Source organism: Neltuma alba, unplaced genomic scaffold, assembly GCF_004799145.2.
Source record: "Neltuma alba isolate B1F8T4 unplaced genomic scaffold, ASM479914v2 tig00008085_pilon, whole genome shotgun sequence".
In the NCBI taxonomy this organism is placed as follows: Eukaryota; Viridiplantae; Streptophyta; class Magnoliopsida; order Fabales; family Fabaceae; genus Neltuma; species Neltuma alba.
In genome coordinates this window covers 67505-87968 of record NW_021634942.1, presented here as the reverse complement: position 1 = coordinate 87968, position 20464 = coordinate 67505, and the positions used below count along the sequence as shown (strand labels likewise).

General features: G+C 36.5%; 3 protein-coding genes across 5 annotated transcripts; 2 read left to right on the top strand and 1 right to left on the bottom strand.

The window, feature by feature from the left end:
• The first annotated feature begins 3305 nt into the window (after positions 1-3305).
• Positions 3306-7537, top strand: LOC114753694 (uncharacterized vacuolar membrane protein YML018C). Of its 2 annotated transcripts, none has more exons than XM_028942396.1 (8): positions 3306-3736; positions 4565-4948; positions 5883-6097; positions 6262-6332; positions 6436-6537; positions 6632-6749; positions 6830-6965; positions 7149-7537. In XM_028942396.1, the coding sequence occupies exons 1-8, from the start codon at positions 3653-3655 to the stop codon at positions 7209-7211; spliced, it is 1173 nt and encodes a 390-aa protein (XP_028798229.1). In that variant the 5' UTR covers positions 3306-3652; the 3' UTR covers positions 7212-7537. The 2 variants fall into 2 exon arrangements, with proteins under 2 accessions (XP_028798229.1, XP_028798230.1); XM_028942397.1 differs by having other exon boundaries at positions 3663-3736; positions 4578-4948.
• Positions 7538-8425: 888 nt separating this feature from the next.
• LOC114753703 (ER membrane protein complex subunit 7 homolog) lies at positions 8426-11778 on the top strand. Its single transcript, XM_028942409.1, has 7 exons — positions 8426-8647; positions 8864-8907; positions 10057-10165; positions 10315-10378; positions 10485-10601; positions 10704-10812; positions 11388-11778. The coding sequence occupies exons 1-7, from the start codon at positions 8565-8567 to the stop codon at positions 11483-11485; spliced, it is 624 nt and encodes a 207-aa protein (XP_028798242.1). The 5' UTR covers positions 8426-8564; the 3' UTR covers positions 11486-11778.
• On the bottom strand, positions 11536-19424 carry LOC114753702 (topless-related protein 1). Of its 2 annotated transcripts, none has more exons than XM_028942407.1 (25): positions 19315-19424; positions 18621-18731; positions 18342-18521; positions 18094-18207; positions 17852-18022; positions 17517-17694; positions 17289-17412; positions 17131-17201; positions 16889-17039; positions 16662-16771; positions 16501-16570; positions 16339-16412; positions 16166-16261; positions 15995-16090; positions 15775-15902; positions 15447-15681; positions 15242-15358; positions 14988-15131; positions 14704-14814; positions 14440-14619; positions 13965-14093; positions 13790-13885; positions 13433-13630; positions 12947-13116; positions 11536-12412 (listed from the first exon to the last, which is right to left on the bottom strand). In XM_028942407.1, the coding sequence occupies exons 2-25, from the start codon at positions 18701-18703 to the stop codon at positions 12226-12228; spliced, it is 3213 nt and encodes a 1070-aa protein (XP_028798240.1). In that variant the 5' UTR covers positions 18704-18731; positions 19315-19424; the 3' UTR covers positions 11536-12225. The 2 variants fall into 2 exon arrangements, with proteins under 2 accessions (XP_028798240.1, XP_028798241.1); XM_028942408.1 differs by having other exon boundaries at positions 17852-18010.
• Positions 19425-20464: the final 1040 nt, after the last annotated feature.

Sequence of the window (20464 nt, the reverse complement as noted above, 5' to 3'; positions counted from 1 at the left end):
TGCTTAGTTATACTATATGTTAGTGGTGGTTTTTTTTGTGGAGTTGACTTCCTATCATGAAGGTTTTTTATAATAGAATTTTAGGAGGGTTTCGGTTCAACCAAACTAAAGATATGTCACTTGATCTAACTCTTTTTAAGTCATATCATGTTAGGTAGGATGAATTTACAATAGACCCTTAAGCGTTTATTTAGGCACCATAAATGCAGGATATCTCTCAAAGCACCATGATAGGAAATCAAACCTCCTCCCCTATTAGTGAGGGTGCAGTTCTTATCACTAAACCCAAATTAAAGACAGGGCATTTAATCTAATTCTTCTTAGGTTATGTTATGTCAGGCAGGATGAATCTATAGCAGACTTCCAAACGTTTACTTAGGATTCCTAACCCCTTGTTTGGATGAAAAGCAAATGAGGGAGGAAAGAAAACTAGAGAGGAAAATAAATTAAAAAAAAAAGTTGTTTCTTGTTTGGATGAGGAAAGGAAAGTAGGAGAAAAAAATAAGGTACGAGGCCCATGTTATTTTCTTTCCAACTTTTCTCTCCACATATGGAGAGAAAATGAGAAGAAAACCGACATTCCTTGTATACCCTTCTTATATTAAGTAAATAAATGCATATTTTGCTTTTAATGCAATTTTTTAATTTTATTTATGGCTACTTTATAATTTAGCACAATTATCTTACTACAGCCAAATTCTGAACCAATATATAAACTCTATTTTTTCACATTCAATGCAATACTCAGAATTCATACTAACTATACACACATACACATGTGTTTCTCCACCTCTTTCAACTTAATAATAATTTTTTATTATCTAGTAATAATTTTAAATAATATATATTTTATTTATTTTCTTTTATTATATTTAATTAAAAAATTATCCACATTTTATTTTTCCATTACAAATAACATTTTTTATTTTTAAATATAATAATATGATAATATATTTTTATTAATTAATTTTATTTTAAATTATTTGATTATATTAATGTTCATATAATTTTTTTATTGTGATATTTAATTTGGTTCCAAACATAATATATATTGAGATAACAGTAATTTAGTCATTTATATATTTGCTCACTTTTTTTTCTCTCCATATTCTCTTTTTCATCCAAATAAGATGGATAATAATATTTTCTCTTCTTTCTATTTTTTTCTTCTCATTTTTTTTCCTCTAACTTTTCTTCTCACCCAAACAGAAAATAAACATAGAATATCTCTCTAGACCCTGAGCACCCTGAGGATGCGGTTCTTACGAAAAATGACGCCTATTGTGAATTTTAATGAAGCGTCACTCCCTTCCTAAAACTGGGTAAAATTGCCGGCACAGACCCCTGTCCACACTGTCTCGCGCCTTCAATTTTAGAGTTTGTGGCTATTCTCATTCATTCATTCAAATATTTAAAAAGTATATACATTAAACTCTGTCATGGATTGCCTGTATGAACAAAATAGAGCAACAAAAATTTACATAAAAAAACATCTTTGTAGAAGATGTTACTCCTCCGGTCCTTAATATAAGACCTATTTAACTAATTTGATTAGATTAATGAAGTTAGGTAAGTTAGTTAATTATAAGAAAAGTGACATATTTTTTCTAAAACATCATAATCATCTTTCTTAATACCTCCTCTCCTTCTTCTACTTGATTATGGCTGAGGGAGTATCCATAAGGGTAATTTAGAGAAAATTGATAAATATAAGAAATGAGTCTTATATTTAGGACCAAAACCAACTTAAGAATTGGGTCCTATATTAAGGACCGGAGGAGTACTATTTATCAAGCGACAAACATGTGAAGGGAATCAAATATGTTTTTGAAGTTGTTCTTTTTCTTTTTCTTTTTCTTTTTTATTAATGCCGGTTAAGTAGCCCACAGCTAATTATCGAAAATTATAATTATAGTTTTGAAATGTTTGTGAGTTTTTTATACATTTGTTCAGGCTCATCAATAACCTTTTATCCATAATTTTTTCCATGTCAAAATAACAAATCAATTAATCAGACCCTCGCATTTGATCGCAAGGTTAAAGTGAATTAGACTTCAATATACAATTCTCTGCCAAAATTTTTCCATCCCGACCCTAATATACGATTCTTTACATGCTTTAGATTCAGAGGAATCTGATACCCTGCACGTGGGATGCAAGACGAATTTTCTATTTCTCGTCAAGAAATTCTAATTATGACCGTTCACCTCTAGCAAGTCCTCACAATAATATTGGATTTGAGCTCCTTCTTAACATTTCCCGCTATTGTCATCTTTCAGTCAATTTCTACAAGGATTTTTCCTAACCATAGCCTAACATTTAAAGAATTGAGAGCTCAGGTTAAAAAATATGCTAAATTAGCGCTATCTTCCCAACAAAATATCAACAATGACAATATGTTGACCCACCGCCCTATTTCGTGGAAATACAAAAATACAATAAGCCTGTCTACGTTGACTTGGAGGGGTGAATCAGATTAATAAATGTAATTACAATACACAGGTTAATTTGTTTCAAAAATTGAGCATTCAAATATCTGTCCTACATTTATTCCTCAAGGCACTTCGAATGGATTGAAGACCATATCAACGGGTTTTTCATCTTACAAGCAAACAAGGCATATCTCATCTAGACAAAATTTTTAAAACGATCAAAAAGGATCATTTTGCTTCGATAGCGCGTAGTCATTAGGTTGCGTTACCTCAGAATATTCTCTCCAGAAATTAAGCTAAAGAAAAAGATGCCGCCTTTCTCCGTCACAAGGCACAAGTTCACTGTCTTTAATTAAACAACACGATGCTCCGCGCTAGTGGGTCTCTCTGACCAGACAAATATTTATTTTACGATATCCCTATTTAGTTGTTCTGTTGTTCCCCATATTTTTAATGTTTGATTTGTCTTTGCCTCAATGACCTATCAACTAACTCAATTATGCCCCGAAAATTCCACTTCATCTTTTGGGTTGCCCTTCCATAATTTATTCCCCAGTGTGATATCATAATTCCCATGATAAGCTGTGTCTTTGGAGGAACCACAAAAAGCAAATGCAGATATCTACACGCACATGTCTATCTATTTTCAGTAGTAAATACGAATTTATTATAGGATACGGGTGGATGAAAGACAGACTGAGACACAGAAGAGAAGGGACAATTAAGAGAGAACATAATGTAATAATGGCGTTGATGGATGCATTAATAGTACCATTTATTTGGTAAATTTGGAATTTTGAGGACATAAATAAATAACTCGTATTCTGGAGTGGTAGCAACATGGGGGAGATGTTGAAGCTACAAGTAATGACAATTTGACAACCGAAACTTAATTTTAACACTTCCCTCTCTTTCTCTTTCATCCGCATTACTCTGACCTTTTTCTTTTGTGAGAATCCTCCTTCCCATCTTCTATTCCTTCCATTCGCTGCATTGCCTCGGATTTGCCGCAAAAAGGAGGTTGATTTTTATTATTTGTTTTCTTCTTCTTTCTCCTCTGGCTAGAATTAGCAAGCACGCTAGATTTGAGCTTTTGCTAACGAAGATCTCAACCACTCATGTCGCTGAAGTGACGTCTTGAAGGGAGTTTCAGGGATCTCGCAGAGCCTTGCAGATCTTTGCAATTCCTGAGGTTTCTTCTGCTGGGCATAGTTTGGTCAATGATGGGTTGGAGATACAAGGCTGGTTTGTTCCTTATAGCCGCCGTTGTTCTGATTTGGGTCACCTCGGCTGAAGTCACTCAGGTGACCTTTTACCATTTTTTCGTGCTGAATGAAACTCTTCATAAGTTTCTTTTGGAGTTTCTGTGGGATTTATTCTGTGAATGTGCTCTTGTATATGTTTCTATTCGCGTGCTTGTTCTGTTGAAAACTGCTTTCTTTTTCTTGGATTCCTTTTTTTTTTTTTTTTTGTAATCTAAATACTCGAGCTTCTTTGATAACTATTAAATAGGATTAAATGATTCGAGGGTTAATATCTTTAGGCCATAACGTTGCACAGCCTATCAATAATCATGCAATTCATGTAGGGGTCTGTGTGCTTGAGAGATGGATGCAAGCTGATCTTTTGGCTCTGTGTGACTTGACGTTAGAGCTTACCAAGAATTAAGACTCTCTGTAATAGATCGAAATTCTGTTGATTTAACAATTGAAAGCTGTATGTGTATTACTAACGTGTCTCTTGGGTACTGTAAGGGGGTGATAGACACACCTCCTGTTAAATCTCGTGCGTTATGTTATCCTAGAACCAGAAGACATTATGCTTGAAATTTCATGGTTGCAAGTTATCGGGTTCCCTAGAAACATCGCATTTCACCTCTGCCTTTTAGTTGCTTCCACCTCCGCCTTTTAGTTTGCTTCCTCAGAACTCTGGTCCACCCATGATGTCTATCATAAAAGTGCTCTAATATATTGAAATTTGGTTCGGGGGAATCTTTTGTGGTAGGCATCACCATGCATTGTGATAGCTTCTAAGCTTTATGTCTACATATACATTCCCATTAAAAATGTATAATTCTTAACAGTGTAAGGTATTTTGGCATTCGATAACGCTATTCTGAACATTATTGACAGGATATTTTCACAGATTACAAGCAGCCATTTGCAGTGACATATCTTGGAGCTTCTCTCATGGTAGTTTACCTCCCGCTTGCATTCATTAAGGACTGGTTGTGTAATCTCCTTAAACGCCACTCTTCTAAAACTGGTAAGAATGTGGAAAGCAAGGATGAGCCTTCTTCTGGGATTGTTTCTCCTCTCAAAGGCAATGGAGTGCAGAAACAGTTTGAACTGGAAATATTAAAAGATAGTGAATTAGACCTTTCAGCTCTTGCAGAAGGAAAGCCGTTAATAGCTAGACACAGTGACAAGCACGTGCTAAAGGCAGAGAAGGAACTTACTTCTTGGGAAATTGCTAGTTATGGATTTGTCATTGCCCCTATCTGGTTTTTGACAGAGGTGAGTTACTTCAAATGATATCCTAATGTATGCAATAGACTTTACTCTCATACACACACACATATATATATATGTAAAATATTTTTTTGTCATATTTTAAAAGTGTATATCTGTCAGTTTTGACTTATTTGAATATCCTGACCGTTAAAACCAGCCGTGAATTGACTATTAAGAATACATCAGGATTATATTTCTCACGCCCATAAATAAGTCTTCTCTACCACAATAACTGAACTATAACTGAATTCTTACATGATTAGACACTCAGTCTTTAGAATTTTTTGGTTTTCCCTCATTCTTTGACAAGTCGTTAACTGGGGTCCTCGTAGATCAAATCACCAGATATACTTTGACCCATACTTGTGACAACACACACAGACATGCATCATTATATATCTGATATTTTTAACACACTATGAATAAGATTTTCGTCATGTATTATGCAATAAATCTAGTCTGTAACACCTCATCACAATTTGCATATTTTATGTTCTATGAAGTAACTCGATTAAATTCTGCGGGAAATGGTTGGACCACTGGATAGATAATTGTGGTAGCCGAATAATTTGGATGCTATACAAATTTAAGAAGCGCTTGTTCTTAGTGCATCTTTTTTTTTTTTTTGGGGGGGGGGGTGTGGTAGGTCTGAGTTCTTGGTGCAATTGATTTGTATTGACTATTGATTATATTGGCAAGCAGAGATTCTTTCAGTGTCTTTCTCAGACTCAAACCTCAGTTATTTGCTACATTACACGCTGTCATATTGATTCTATAAATCGGTCTATGGCAGTACTTGCATGACATACCTATTGTCTGCCATCAATTTCTTTGTTCCTTTAGTCATCCATGGTTAACTATGACTTTAATTTTGTTCTATGACAACCTCAGGGAACTGAAAATTGAGTTTATTAACTTTTGTTCTGGTTGCTTTCAGTATCTATCAAATGCTGCCCTTGCACGGACTAGTGTTGCAAGTACAACAGTATTATCATCTACTTCAGGACTTTTCACTCTTTTCATTGGTGCATCCATGGGTCAAGACTCTTTAAATGTTTCCAAAGTAGTTGCTGTGTTTGTCAGTATGGCTGGGGTTGTCATGACGACTCTGGGGAAAACTTGGGCTGCAGACGAGTCACAATACAGTGCTGAGTAAGCCTTCCGTCTATTTTCATGACCACATTGCCTATATTTTCATATGAATTTAACTGATTAATTAAAGATCAAACAAATTGATATTCACACTTAATCTATCATTACCTTGCTCTTTGTAATGCTTTTCTTTTTGGGCGTTGACAGTTGATATTTGTGTTCAGCAATGAGAAACGCTCTCTGATTGGAGATCTTTTCGGCCTTCTCTCAGCCATCACATATGGTCTCTTTACTGGTTAGGCAATGTCTCAGCTGTTAGCAAAATTAGTTCTTTATTCTGTCAGATAGTTTTGAATTTTGATGAATCACAATCATTTCTTTTATTGTTAATGTTACAGTTCTTCTGAAAAAATTCTCTGGTGAAGAGGGAGAAAGGGTTGATGTGCAAAAGCTATTTGGATACATCGGATTGTTTACACTTGTTGCCCTATGGTGGCTTAGTAAGTCTTTTATTTGCGATGCTCCTGTACTCATTATTGATTATACTTTGCTTTTCTAAATAGCTCACTAATTCTTGGATTTATATTCTGTCAGTATGGCCACTGACAGCCTTGGGAATAGAGCCTAAATTTACGATTCCCCACTCTGCTAAATTGGAAGAAGTGGTTCTTGCTAATGGATTTGTTGGAAGCGTACTCTCGGACTATTTATGGTACGTGAGATCAATCTTAATAGTGCATGTGCTCGCGGGTGCTCTAATTCTAATGTTAAAAATTGTGTTCATCCACGCAGGGCACTTAGTGTTGTATGGACTACCCCCCTTGTGGCCACTCTGGGCATGTCACTCACCATTCCTCTGGCTATGGTGGCTGACATGGTCATCCATGGTCGGCACTATTCAGCAATATATATTCTAGGCTCAGCTCAGGTACTTTGTAACCTCTCAAGATATCTTCAACAAGCTCATGTTCGTTTTGGGTGTTAAAACAACGTTTTCTTGTGCTACGCAATTCGGTCTCATGTCTAGAATAGTTTCTTCTGTCTACGATCTCATATATGGGTTTTTTTCCTCTTTCCTTTTCACACATTAAAATCAGAACTGTTTTGGCAGGTGTTTGCAGGTTTTGTGATAGCTAATGTTTCAGACTGGTTCACAAAGAAGTTGGGTTTGTAGCGTTTTGTGTTGAACCGTATCCTAATCTCTCTAAAAACACATTCTTTTACTGGGCGGTCCACTGTCCTGGTTGGGTGCTGCGCCACAAATGCCTCGGTCCTGGTTTGGCATCCTCATAAAAGAAATAAAGGGAAGAAAGAGGACAAGAGTGTGTATATTTCATACTGTATTCGTTGGCTGTGTATATGATTCTAGAGTGAGCTGGTATTTGCTGTGACATTTATGGACATCATTAGGTCGTGCTGTTAGCAAGCCTGTTTCTGTTTGTTATTTTCACATACGTAAATCGTCAAATTCAATTTTCCAGTTCATTCTTTTGCTTTTGACATCACTGGTTGCCGATTAGTCAGGGGCCTTAATGCAACTATGTGAGTGGGAATAGAATTCTTCTTTTTGGTCATTACATACATATATATATATATATATATATCAGAATTATTAGATATTTTTATTAACTTATCATTGCATGTGTGGCTTAATCACGTGAACAAAACATCAAAAGTAAAGATATGTATATGTGGTTTTTATGTTTTTCTTATTAATTTTTGTAATTAAGATGTAGTGAAGTATAACAAATATAAAATTTTAAGAAAACGAACAAGAAAAATTGTCTAAGAAAGAGGGAATTGCGAATAAAAGAAAAATTACAGCAAGTACTTCCCAGCTCCCGCAAAAGTTTCCAAGTGGATTTCGTCACTATTAGTGTATTTAATCTTACGGGAAAAAAAATCTAATTTCTAGCAGGGAAAAATTTCTCAATAAAACAAAAGAAAAACTCGTCTATCATAAAGAAAAAATTCTGGTCTTGCTAAGTGATCCAAGCTCCGTTATTCCAAGCGATGGCCTGCTCCGAGGTCAAGATCCTTCTATGTTGCATGTTTCGGTTATGGTCAATTAATGTAACCCAGGATGTTATTTTATCCCACGCCCCTTGGTACTTGATTGTAACAATTGAGCTGTAATACTTGCCCCTTTTTTTTTCCTTGTTTTGATATATTGATCTTTTTATTCAAAAAAAACATATGAGAATCTAAGCATTAAGCTTCTTCTTCTTCTTCTTTTTTAATATAAGCTTTCAAGCTTTCAATCCCTGAAAAAACATCTAAAATATTTTTCTTAACATTCTTGGGAATGTGAAGCAGGTAAAATAAAAATAAAATGTTCGTTATTTTTTAAATAAAAAAAATTGCGCTCCGATCGGAAATGAGCCCCCTTGGCCCTCTCTCTCCTCTCGAGCCTGCCAATCTTGCAAATATCAACTTCTTCCGTAGACGAGACCCGAAGTATATAGTTTTGGTTTCGATCGGCTCTTAAAAACGCTCCATAATTCCCTGTCCGATTCTGGAGGCGGCCATGCACTCGAAAAGACTCTTATTTGCTCTTTTCCTGCAGCTATTCTACTCGATTTTCTCCTCGTCCTTCGCTCAAGCTACTGGGTACGGTATTTTTTAATCCTAGTTTTTATCTACTCTCTTGTTCTGTATCTTCATGCGAGACGTAGCTGATAAATCAGTTATTGATTTTGAACTTTTTCTAATATTTGGTGTACTTATCCACTATTTCCCTTAGTTTTCTCACAATGCAAACCTAGGAAGGTTGGTTTAGGAATATTGGCATTGATATAATCCTCTGACCAAATGCAACTTATTCAGGTCTGCTGAGGGCTACCCTATTAGCGGTCGAGTGAAGATTCCAAGTACGTTATATCTTAAATTTGCTGACTTTTTATAATTGAATCCAAATTTTAGATTGATGTATCTTGTGAGTTTATGTCCGGCTTCCGTTTAATTAGATTGATGTATCTTCCGGAGACCTGTTGCTCTTCCATGTCAGGATCGACCATAATTTCACTGGTTCCTTGAACGGGATGTATTGAACTTGGACATCTAGATCTATATCATTATGTTTGTCATGACCTATAAATTGAATATTAATTCATATTAGATTCTACTATTAAGATGAGAAGTTTCCCTGAAACCTTGAATACTGGACTAATACTGTGGCCTGCAGCATGAAAAATTTGTGATCTAGTTATTATGTGGGAATTTGTTTGGGTGGGGTGGGATGCAGGTAGTGATTAGTTCAAGCCTCATGGTGTGAAAAAAGGGGAAAAATAATTAGAATCAGTTTGCACTTCGTACAGATTGATTAGACTTTTATTGTTCTCGGAGCAATAATTGATGATGGCTTAGATTAGCTAAATTTGATCTCGTTGAAATTTTATCAAGAACATGGGTATTACACTTGTCAGTTGCTCTTGTTCATTTTATTTTTTTGGGTATTTGGGTCGGGTTCTTATTCATTATTTGATGCATTGTGTTCAAAAGAAAAGTATTTGTTGCTTGCTGCCGCATCTCATCTAGAAAAGGATGACATAACTTTTGAATAGATTCAACTGTAGAGATAAGGCAAGGATCTCCAGAACCTTCCGTTGTTCCTTGTCACGAAGGTTGAGCTAAATCTAGCTGACTTTGTCTCAGGTTGAGAGGTTTTAGGGGTGTTGATGATTACTTATTGTCCATACTGCATATTGCTTGTCACGAATCTATCATCCTATTGTGCATTTTTGGCATATGAATTGCTTGTATGTTGGTAAATTTTAGTACTCCAGATTGCACGTATTTTGCAAATAAATCTATTTATCGTAAAATATAAGATAAAGTTGAGTTTATTGAAACTGTTATTAACCAACTCTGACGGCTGCATAATTAGTCACTTCTCCACATAGGAGGTCTTGTACTCCTTTGGGGCGAACCCCCCCCCCCCAAAAGAAAGCACGCGCACGCGCGTGCACTAAAACAATATCCTCTCTCAATCTTCTTTCTTTGCAACACCTATTTGGCAGGTCTGGGAACAAAGGAATTTGGTCTTCCTGGAAAAGTTTCAAATGTCAAGGTCATACTCAATGGTGGTCAAAGAGTTACATTTCTGAGACCTGATGGATATTTTTCATTGTATCCTTTGATTATAACTTAAGTAACACCTCTGTTTGAATATGCGTGATGAGAGGATAGTCATCAGTCTCCTTCCTTCTTCTTATCCTCCTCGATTTTGAGAAATCATAGCTAGTGCTGAGATAATTTCTTAACTTGCCTGCTCAAAGCCACAATGTGACAGCAGGGACTCACCTGATTGAAGTTGCTGCAATAGGCTATTTCTTTTCTCCGGTTCGTTCTCTACTGCAATTTCATCTTTAAATTTTTCCTTGTTAATTTATTGATATTTTCTTTTCTCTGTGTTCACTGTTGTTAAATTCTATTCACAATAAAATAGGTACGAGTTGATGTTAGTGCCAGAAACCCAGGCAAAATTCATGCAGCTCTGACAGAGAATAGGAGAGGGCTCAGTGAGTTTGTCTTGGAGCCATTAAGGGAGGAAGTATATTACGAGGTTGATTCAGACTGCATATTTGAAGCTGTTTTTCATGATTATATCTTCTCCCCTTCAAATTATTATTAGAATATATGCCTAATACTTTCTTTTTCATTACAGATTAGGGAACCCTTCTCTATTATGTCCATTGTGAAGAGCCCAATGGGTCTGATGATGGGATTTATGCTGCTTGTTGTGTTCGTCATGCCCAAATTAATGGAAAATATGGGTATGTTCATAAACTTGCATTGTAAACGTGTTTCATTTCTTTGAGAGTCTGACTCTTGCATATCTGTATGGCTGTACTTGCTGCCTTGGAGGGGTGCCGTATTGTTTGTTTCCTTCTGCATCATTTCTTGAGGCTAGTGATTGTTTCTCTAGGTACAAGTTTCTAAGCGTACATCAAATGAACAAAGACTAGTGAAACGGAAGTGAATTTAACTTTTCCTTTCAAGTGCCATAATTTCAAGAGTTATCTATTTCATTTAGGCTGCATCTATTGATGAAAAACCTCTTACTTATTCGGCTTTCTCTTCATTATGCTCTTGCTGGAGTGTTTTCCATTATATAACTTGCTTGTACCTTTTCTGAGTGCACCACATCATATTTATTTTGCTCAGTCTTGAGTGTCTTGTCCTGTGTTTGCTTTCTTGTTGCTCTAGACCTTTATGTGATGTGATGATACGTCCTTTTTCTTGAACAATCTGTTCAATGAAAAATATTTGATCATTTATAGAGCTTAAGCAGGATGTATAATTTCACATGACTGCTGCTGATGGTTTCATTATATTTTGGTGGCAACAGATCCAGAAGAGATGAGGCGTGCCCAAGAAGAAATGAGAAATCAAGGAGTTCCATCATTGGCAAGCTTTTTACCTGGCGCTAGCAGCAGCAGCAGCTAGACGGCGAATGACACACTGTTTGAAGAATCTTGTTATGACAAAAAGATGCCCAAAGAAATATATACTTCTATACTGTCATGCAGTAGTTTGAAATTTCTACTAATTGGAGATCTTAGCGTATTCTTTAGAACCTGAGGCTTTTATGTAATTCTGCTCACTTTCTTGTCAACATTAGCAATCATGCACTACCGTTTTGCCGTTTGTGGTGTGCTTATGGTGACATTTTATTTTGCTCTCCTTTTTATTCTCCTTCAATTGGGAAGAACAGCGAAGGCAGGATTTTTGTGTCTGCATTGCTTGAGCTAGCATTTCTTGTTCATACGTGGAGCTCTATTAGTTTTCTGTTTGCTGTCCAATTGCGTTTTAGTAGGAAGGAGTTTTAACAGTCTATGTAGAATTGAAATCAGAGAGAGGTGCTACCGCATTATCAAATTGGAGTGGGATGCTCGCAAGCGCGCAAATATAGGTCAACAATCTGGGCCATCTTGATTTTTTTTTATGTTTCTTTTTGATAAAGCAAATATAGTCAAGCATCGGTACATTCCATTGCTATAAATTCCTTAAAGCTATCTTTTCAAGGGTGGGGTGTCTTCAAAACCAGATACCTGTAAGTATTCTACTATGTACAATCTGACAGCAGAGACTACAATAAATACGAAATTACTCATCGCTAGTATAACTTAAAGTTAGGGAAGTCTCCCTGCTTTTGGTTCCCTGTCTACCACTACCCCATTACGAGGTCAACCAATTGAGATGCAAGAAGTCATTGTATTGCTGGATCCATTCTCAGCCGGTGAGGGCACTCCCCATTTGCCTTCAGATTCAAGTGGCTCAATAACTTGAACCCCGCCATCCGTTAATCCTAGGGCAAACTGATTTGGATCTTGCGGATTCGCTGCTATCACAAAAGGATATAGGCCAGAACCTCTGCAAAAGAAACAAACAAGTGTAGTACATAAGGGAATTGTTAGTTTGTTACCACTTACCACGACACAAAGGAAGAACCCTTGATTTTGTGATTAAACATCATCTGTCATTCATAGATGCTTGCATAAATTTTGTGGGGAAAAAAAATTAAACCAAAGGGCATGGAGCTAATTAAATAACATTTGTCTTCTCTGCAAAAATGGGCTAGTTGTATGCATCCCTTGGTCTACTTTTTTTTTTTTTGCCTTGATCCCTAACAGGGTGAATATGGATTAGCTTGATCCAATTTGTAAATTCAGGACCCTCTCCAACCTCAAGGGATCCCTATTTAAATTTCACAGATCAACATAGTCTACAACATTTCAGTAACAGATTTGCTTCATAGAAGAAAAGGATAATTAAAATACTTTGACAATTAAATCACCATTCATTTATGACATTGACATGATCGGTCTTACGGACTGTAAATGTTGGAAAACAAGCCATCATAGCCATAATATTGGGCAGAGAGGGATTACAGGTTACGCGAAGTACCTGGCAGTAGAAGAACCAAGATAAGCACTGGGATTAATCTGGCATTGCAGCTGGAGATTTGAAGTGCTAAATATTAGTATTACTCCATCTATGAAGCTGGTATAGATTAGCTGGCAATTGGACGAGAACGTTGCATGGGAAATTGGGGCCATGAACTCTCCTACAGTCCACTAAAACACGAAAAACGCGAGATATGAATTAGCGTATGAAGGACAAGAACAAACACCAAGTGCTTCATGCATAATACTTTTGAGGGAAGTGAGTCCACAGTTTTAAGGCATTCTGTACATTTAGACAACAGGCATCATAGAAGTAGCAAAGACAGTCCACGGTTTCAAGTTAGATGTGAAAAGCTAGAGAAGTGATGTGTATGAACTGTAATGTCATCAGTGCAAAGTAAAACAAGTTATTGCAACCACATTAGTTTATCACGAAATTTGGAAATGCATCTAAAATCTTGAAAAAGTTAAGTGCTACATAACATACTTGCTTTACGCATTGAAGCTTAGATGTCTCATATATGGCTATCTGGCTCTCATGTGCAACAAGGAAATGTGCGTGATCCTGATGAAACTGAAGAAAGATGTCCGACTTAGCAGGGTTTGTCCTGGGTGTCCTTCTTTCTGGAATCTGCAAGAAGGTATTATTCTCCTTCTCCCAAGTATTTGAGTTCCATCTTATAATCTTATAAAGGGAGAAAAAGAAAAAGATGAAGAAAAGAAAGGTCAATTAATGTATCAAGTTTTGTCAGACTTCGAACAGGTGATGCAATTATCTGTAGTGTCTCTCTCTGTGCAACGGGCAAATAAACAAAAGGAGTTGCAGTAAAAACAGACAACCAACCTGAGCATCTTCCCCAGAAGAAATAAGTAGATTCTGAACATGAGAGAAAGCAAGGCCAGTAACTTTTTTGGAGTGACCGCTTAACCGATGGCTTATCTGTAATGTGCAAATATAAGAATTCTGTGTATCTTGATTCATTGAGCATCAGAGAAATGTATCATATGCTATCTTGTACCTCATCTGTGCGAACATTATATATATGGATTGAATTATCATCTGTACCAACAGCAATAGTGTTGTTGTCTATTGGATGGAAAGCAAGAGATGTTGCTGCTGGCGGTGGGGACATACAACTTGTCATTATCTGTAATTTATCATAGAACACTTGATCACAGAATGATAATCAATTGAAAATTTAGCTTCTTTGGCATGGTTCTGTGATGAGATAAATAACTATATACTAACTGATTTAAATATTTAAATTTAAATTATTTCAGACTATTTCTTGGCTTTCAAGGAAACTAAGAAGCACAAATCTGTATCTATTAAGGGCAAGAACTGAGATAAATAGTTCTATCAAAATCTATTTCTGAAAACTCAAGCTTCAACCTTGCAATACCTATAGACACAAAATTCTCATAAGCTAACTTTCCTGATTAGGAGGCCAACCACCATAGCTGAAAAGTTTCATTACCGAGTGATAAAATTACCTTGAATGTCAGCATATTGAACAAAGAAACCTTTCCTCCAGATGCTGACATAAGATAGGAGTCATTCTTGGATAAAGCAAAGCATGGCACAGCTTCTCCTGCTATACTGTCAGTTAAGTCATTGATCATTACTGCGCCCGGTGTTGGCTGGACAACCTGAGGAGCAACCTTGGTAGTTGCCTAAGCAACGAAAGAAAATCTTTTTCAACAACCATACATGATGCAGGTTACCTAGAGAGAAACATGAGAAGAACAAAAATTAACCTTGCCACTCGGATTAAGATCATTGCGTGGCCACTTCCAGAATAAATGGATGGCATTTGATGCTAGTGCCAAAATTCCGCTTCCTGTGCTAGTGTACATCAATCTTAAGATCTGCACTTGTAAGAACAGAATTCAATAATGAATAACTAGTGCCTGGCATGATACCATGCTAAAATTTATGGAAACTATTATGCTGCTGCTCAAGATAGAATGAGCTTGTAATTTCTTCTACTGCCGCATTTTACAGTAATGAAATTTCTTACGCACTGTGATAGCATATGTACCTTTTCTATCCTGATGCTGGTTGCAAGTCTTAGTGACCTAAATTGAGACGCTTCATTGATTTCAGTGAACTTCCAGGTCTTCGGTGGGACCAATGCCTTTGTCAATTTAGGTTTTACATCTTCAAAGGTTCTTACCTCACCATTCTGCAAGTTTAATCCAAGTAATTTAATAAATTTATAAATAGTACAGCACTACGGCTGTATGCAAGCAAAGGTTAATGCAAAGCAACTAGGAACATATGAATCTTGCACACCTTCATCTGATGCATCAAACGCTGGCCATTAACTGTTGCTAGCACTTTTATTTTGTTATCATTAGCAGTAACAGCCAATAAGGTGCCATCCTTGTTGAATCGGACTCGAGGACTAGCCTTCACAGTGGAGAAGATATATCAATATCAGAATTCAGGAGAAAAAAAAGCATTCTAAGAGTTTAATCAATCCATTAATAGAACTCACTGGTAATCCTCCTTCAGCATCAGTACTTGTCAAAAGATTGACGTTATCCATATCCCAAAATTTTATTGAATGGTCATGACCAGCCGCCAAGAACTGATTCTTGGTCATGTCAAATTGAATGGCAACTAAAGAATGTTTATGAAGTCCTTGGTAAGATCTTTTGATAGTGCCTTCTTTTTCATTCCATTCAACAATATGTGACTCCCCTCCTTTATTGGTTCCACAGGAAAATAGCCTGCAAATATGAACCATGCAACATGTTCTCTAAGCAGTTGAATCCCGAAAGCTAAGGATTTCAATGGTGTAAATGATCAAGTCAAAAATCAACCTGGTCCCATCAGCACTATAAGTCATTGTTGTGCAGGATCGACCAGGAGCGTCAAAGTCAACCCTTGAGCTCAACGTGTCATATAACCATGCTTTAATTTTTCCATCCACTGATGTGGAAAATAGAAACTAAGGAATCATGGGTAAAATATTAATAACCAAAACCAAACCATTTGTGTAGGCAAGAGATATGAAATCATCCGCACAAAAGTAAACCTTACATGAATGTTTTCCTTGTAGTGTGGGCAGACAGAATATACAGCACTATCATGGCCTTCAAAATTGCAAACTCTTACGCCAGTAGTGGCATCCCAAAGCTAAATTTATACATGTATGAAAATGAGTAATTATGCCTTCTTTCACAAGCATCCTAATTAATTTTCACAACCAACCTTGATGGTTTTATCATCACCGCAAGTTAGCAAACAGAGTTTTGTTGTGGGATTGCAAAATGCCAGATCATTTACACTTCCAACATGGGCTTCAATCTGGGGTTAAAAAATTGTTAAGCACTAAGTAACAATTTATTAATAAAAACATGCACTTGTAAGGATGACATACACACCTCCAAATGTGGTCGTATGTCGTTAGTGTCATGGTAGGAGTATAACTGAATCATGTTTTTGGAATATGCAACTCCTGCCCCAAAATCAAAAACAGCACAATAATTTCTGCAACAGCAATTCAAAAGTTTCCAACCATTTCCTTAGTAAGGCAACGGGCATACCGAATAATGAACCTTTAGAGTTCCACAATATACGTCTTACAGAGATGGATGGATCTTTAACTAGTGTTGCCTGAATTTCATTAGAGCAATTTAAATACCATAAGTCTTTATCATCAAAACATGCTACTTATTTAAAATTGAAAGAGGTAAAGGATTCTCGCCTTTAAAGTCATTGAACTTGCTCCAATATCCCATACTTGAAAATTTCTTGCGAACAACCTCTCAATCGAACGAACATCCCACAAACTTACGTCTCCCAAGCTTGTTCCAACTAAAAAGCCAAGTTGAAAATGAACCAGATTGACCAAAATTTTAAAAATGAAAAATGTTTTATATTAGTCATTGTAACGAGCCAAGATTCATGAAGAAAAAGCTAATTAGAACCAACCTAGAAGTAGCATTTGATGTATGGGATGAAAATCCATGCTTGTGGGGTTTGACCACAGGGTCAGTGTCCTTATGACAGTCTTTGGCAAATCATGGGTTTGGAGAACTGCTGAGTTGTGACTTTGAGTAGGACAGACAGCAGAAGGAATGACCTACAGAATTTTCAGATATATCACATAAAAATGCATGATGACTTTATATTTAACCAGGGTTCACTCATCTGAGGCATTGGAATCAACTAACCTTGTCCGGAATCCCAGCCATCCTTAACCTGCACATCTCATCAGTACCCCCAAGACCCTTTGCCATTGCTCCTGTATCAGGCAACAAAAACGAATAAAATTTAAAAAGGCAAATATTTTCACATTACCTACAGTATAAAGAACAACACACAATTTTACCTGGGTATGTCAGGCCACTATAATTGACGCCTCCAGGAAGTACTGGACGCAGAATGTTTGAGGAATTAGGCATCCATGTCGTGATAGGAGTTTGAAGTGATGGTGGTTGGGGATGAAATGGAAGCTTTGATGTGAAAAATACAAAATTAATTTTTGAGAAACTTCTGAACAGCACCATGAATCCGTGCACAATATAGTCAGTCACTCAATTCTAACTTGGTTACTCACCCCAGTAGCTCCACCTATTGGATGAAAGCCCTCAAGTCTCGGGTTAGGAGCTACAAATTGACTGCTTGCAGACATTTGTGACAAATCCCTGGAATTTCTACAATTATGATCCACGAAGAGAGATCCTAATTCAGGATTTTGTACCGGATTTTCGCAAAGTGAATGTTGCCAATTTAAACTGTGATGCCAAGATTAAAGCTAGTTTAGTTACACATGGATAGGAAAACAGAAAGCAATCATGAAGAGATTATAACATGTTGTCTATACTTCAATGCCGTAAGATTTTTATTTTGTTGAAGCATAATGCAGGAACATCATCGTTGCTGGGATTCTACCTTTGATAAACGAGACTTCTCAATCTTGAAACTCTTAGGTTAGGGAACTCCGTTTTATCACGGAGCGCAGGGTTCCCATCAATAAGCCTTTTGAGTTCCACCATCATGATAGCTCTTGCAGTATTTGTATCTCTGTAATTAGAGAGGGAGTCATTTTCCCTGCAAAAAAATCTCCGCATTAATCATGCGACGTCAGAATACATCAATATCAGCACTAACCAATGTTTCTGAAGAAAACATACCTAAAATTGTCCAAAGTAATCAGTTGGGTGAATTCCTTGAACAAATCTTGATTAAAAGAGGAAAAAACCCTCAGATCCTTCAATAGGATATCGACAGCACTCGCACGATCAAGCCTGAAAAATTTAGGGATTGAGCGGGTGAAGTTTTCATCCAAGTAATGACCAAAGAGAAAGATTAAGAAAAACCAAGATCAAGAAAGATTAAAGAAAACACATTGGTAAGGCTAAAATTTCGAAACCAGACTTACTTATCCAAGGCCTCGAGGTACTTCTGCTTCCGAAGTTCAAAAAATGTCTTCATCGAAAACCTGTTCTCATCAAATCTGGTGAATCCCAGAAGATACCTTTCAGCTTCGTCCCAGTTTCCATTGAGCACCTGCTCTTCGAAATACTTGAAGTTGAAGAACAATGCTGATTCTTGTTCCAAGCTTTTTACAGAAATGGCCGAATGTTAGTTCGGACAAGTATCCCACCAAGAAATCGACTGAAGAGGAAATAAAAGGGAAGAGAGATTGCAAAGCATATACGTGTGAAGGGTCTCTTTGAATTTTTCTTCATCAAGAAACTGCAGGATCAGGAAGATAAGGTCCCTGCTAAGCGAAGCCGCCATTAACGTTCCCCCTGCTTATATCTGCAGCCTGTAATTCAAACGCTATCAGTGAGATTGTCATGTGCGCAAACCCAGAAAGTTTCTCTGTTCAAAAGATACATATTTATCCCAATAATGGCCCCAAAAAAGAAAAGATATATTCATCCTAAATTAGTTGAACATTTCGTAACGAACATTAAATTATCTGGTTTTAACTAGCTAAGCACCGCATTACAGAGCTTTCGGATCCTGACTAAATGTCAGAAGAGTCAGAAACAGAGTTACAGAGAGGCACTGAGAAACCGACAGAACCTGAACATTCGAATAATTAAATAAATATGAATCAATCAAAAAAATAATTTAGCCGGGAAAGATTTAAAAAAAAAAGAAGCCAAAATCTATAGCATAAATGGGGAATGATAATTTTCTTGAGAATTTATACTGCTCATTCATGAAAACGGATAAACGAAGAAAATAAAAGAATGAAATTAGGGTTTTAAAAACACGAAAACAGTAAAGTTAAAGTTTGAATCTGAGAAAAGCCGAACCAGAAACTGCAATATAGAAGAAAAAGAACATGGCGAATAGAACAAAAGCAACCCGATTGAAAAAGGATGCAAGTCCAGACTTGCCTGCAAAACAGAGAGATCATAAACAAGAGAGAGGAAGCGCACGGCAGAGCTAGACCAGAACACTGAAAAACAAGTATTTTCTTCTCTTTCTCTGACTTTATAGTATGATATCAGAGCTCGCTCTCCCAGAAGCACTGCTGATGTATCGAGGCAGAGATATATATAGGCACACAGGCGGCACCAACGATGAAGATAACTCCACGGACTTATCATATAAGCCAATGGGTGAAGTATAATAAGCCGTACTTATGAGATACGTAGTCAATATAGTGGGTCCCACTTAGGAAAGGCAACTCCGACAGCTGTCTCCACTTTGATAAAGATCAAAGTGGCTGTGGAACTTTGTCCCCTCCACACGATCCCAAAGCGAGTGAATAAACGCTTTGATCTCCTGGCGAGTGGAGACAACGCTCTGCTCTAATTTCTTTTTCCTTGTGGGAAAGTCTCGTTGATGAGCGAAAGTTTCACTCGGGCGCCAAAAAGGAAAAATGCGAAGGTTTCACATTTGGATGCGGACATAAAAAAATGTGCTTTTATGTCTCTTTAATTAGATAAGTAAATACTAATGATTTAATATTACAAATAAAGTTGAATCCAACTTTCACGCGCAAAAGGAAGCAGAGAACTCGGGGAAAGCCAGGGAAAAATCACCTATTTGAAAAATTTATTGGTAAATGGGATCTGACAGTCTATTATTATTATCCTTGAAATCTTTCAGTATAACTACATATCATGCTAAAAATACTAAAATACTCTTAATTGTATAAACTATGAGTTTCGTTTCGTAAGTTTGATTGCACCTAATTTAAATTACACATAATAGAAGATAAATTACACATAACAAAAATTCAGTTGTATATAAAAAAGATATATTACACATAAGAAAAGATTAGTTGCACCTAACTTATAAGTTGGACACAATGAAAGATAAAATGCATTCAGGGAGTTTAGTTACACATAAAAAAGAAATATTACACGTAAAGCATGCTAGATTGCACACATCATGCTTTTAACATAATGAAAGATAAACTGCACATATAGAAAATTTAGTTCCACACAATAAAAATATATCATGTAAAGAAAGTTAGATTACACGACATGTTTTAAACATAATAAAAGATAAGTTGCATATATAAGAAGTTTAGTTGTA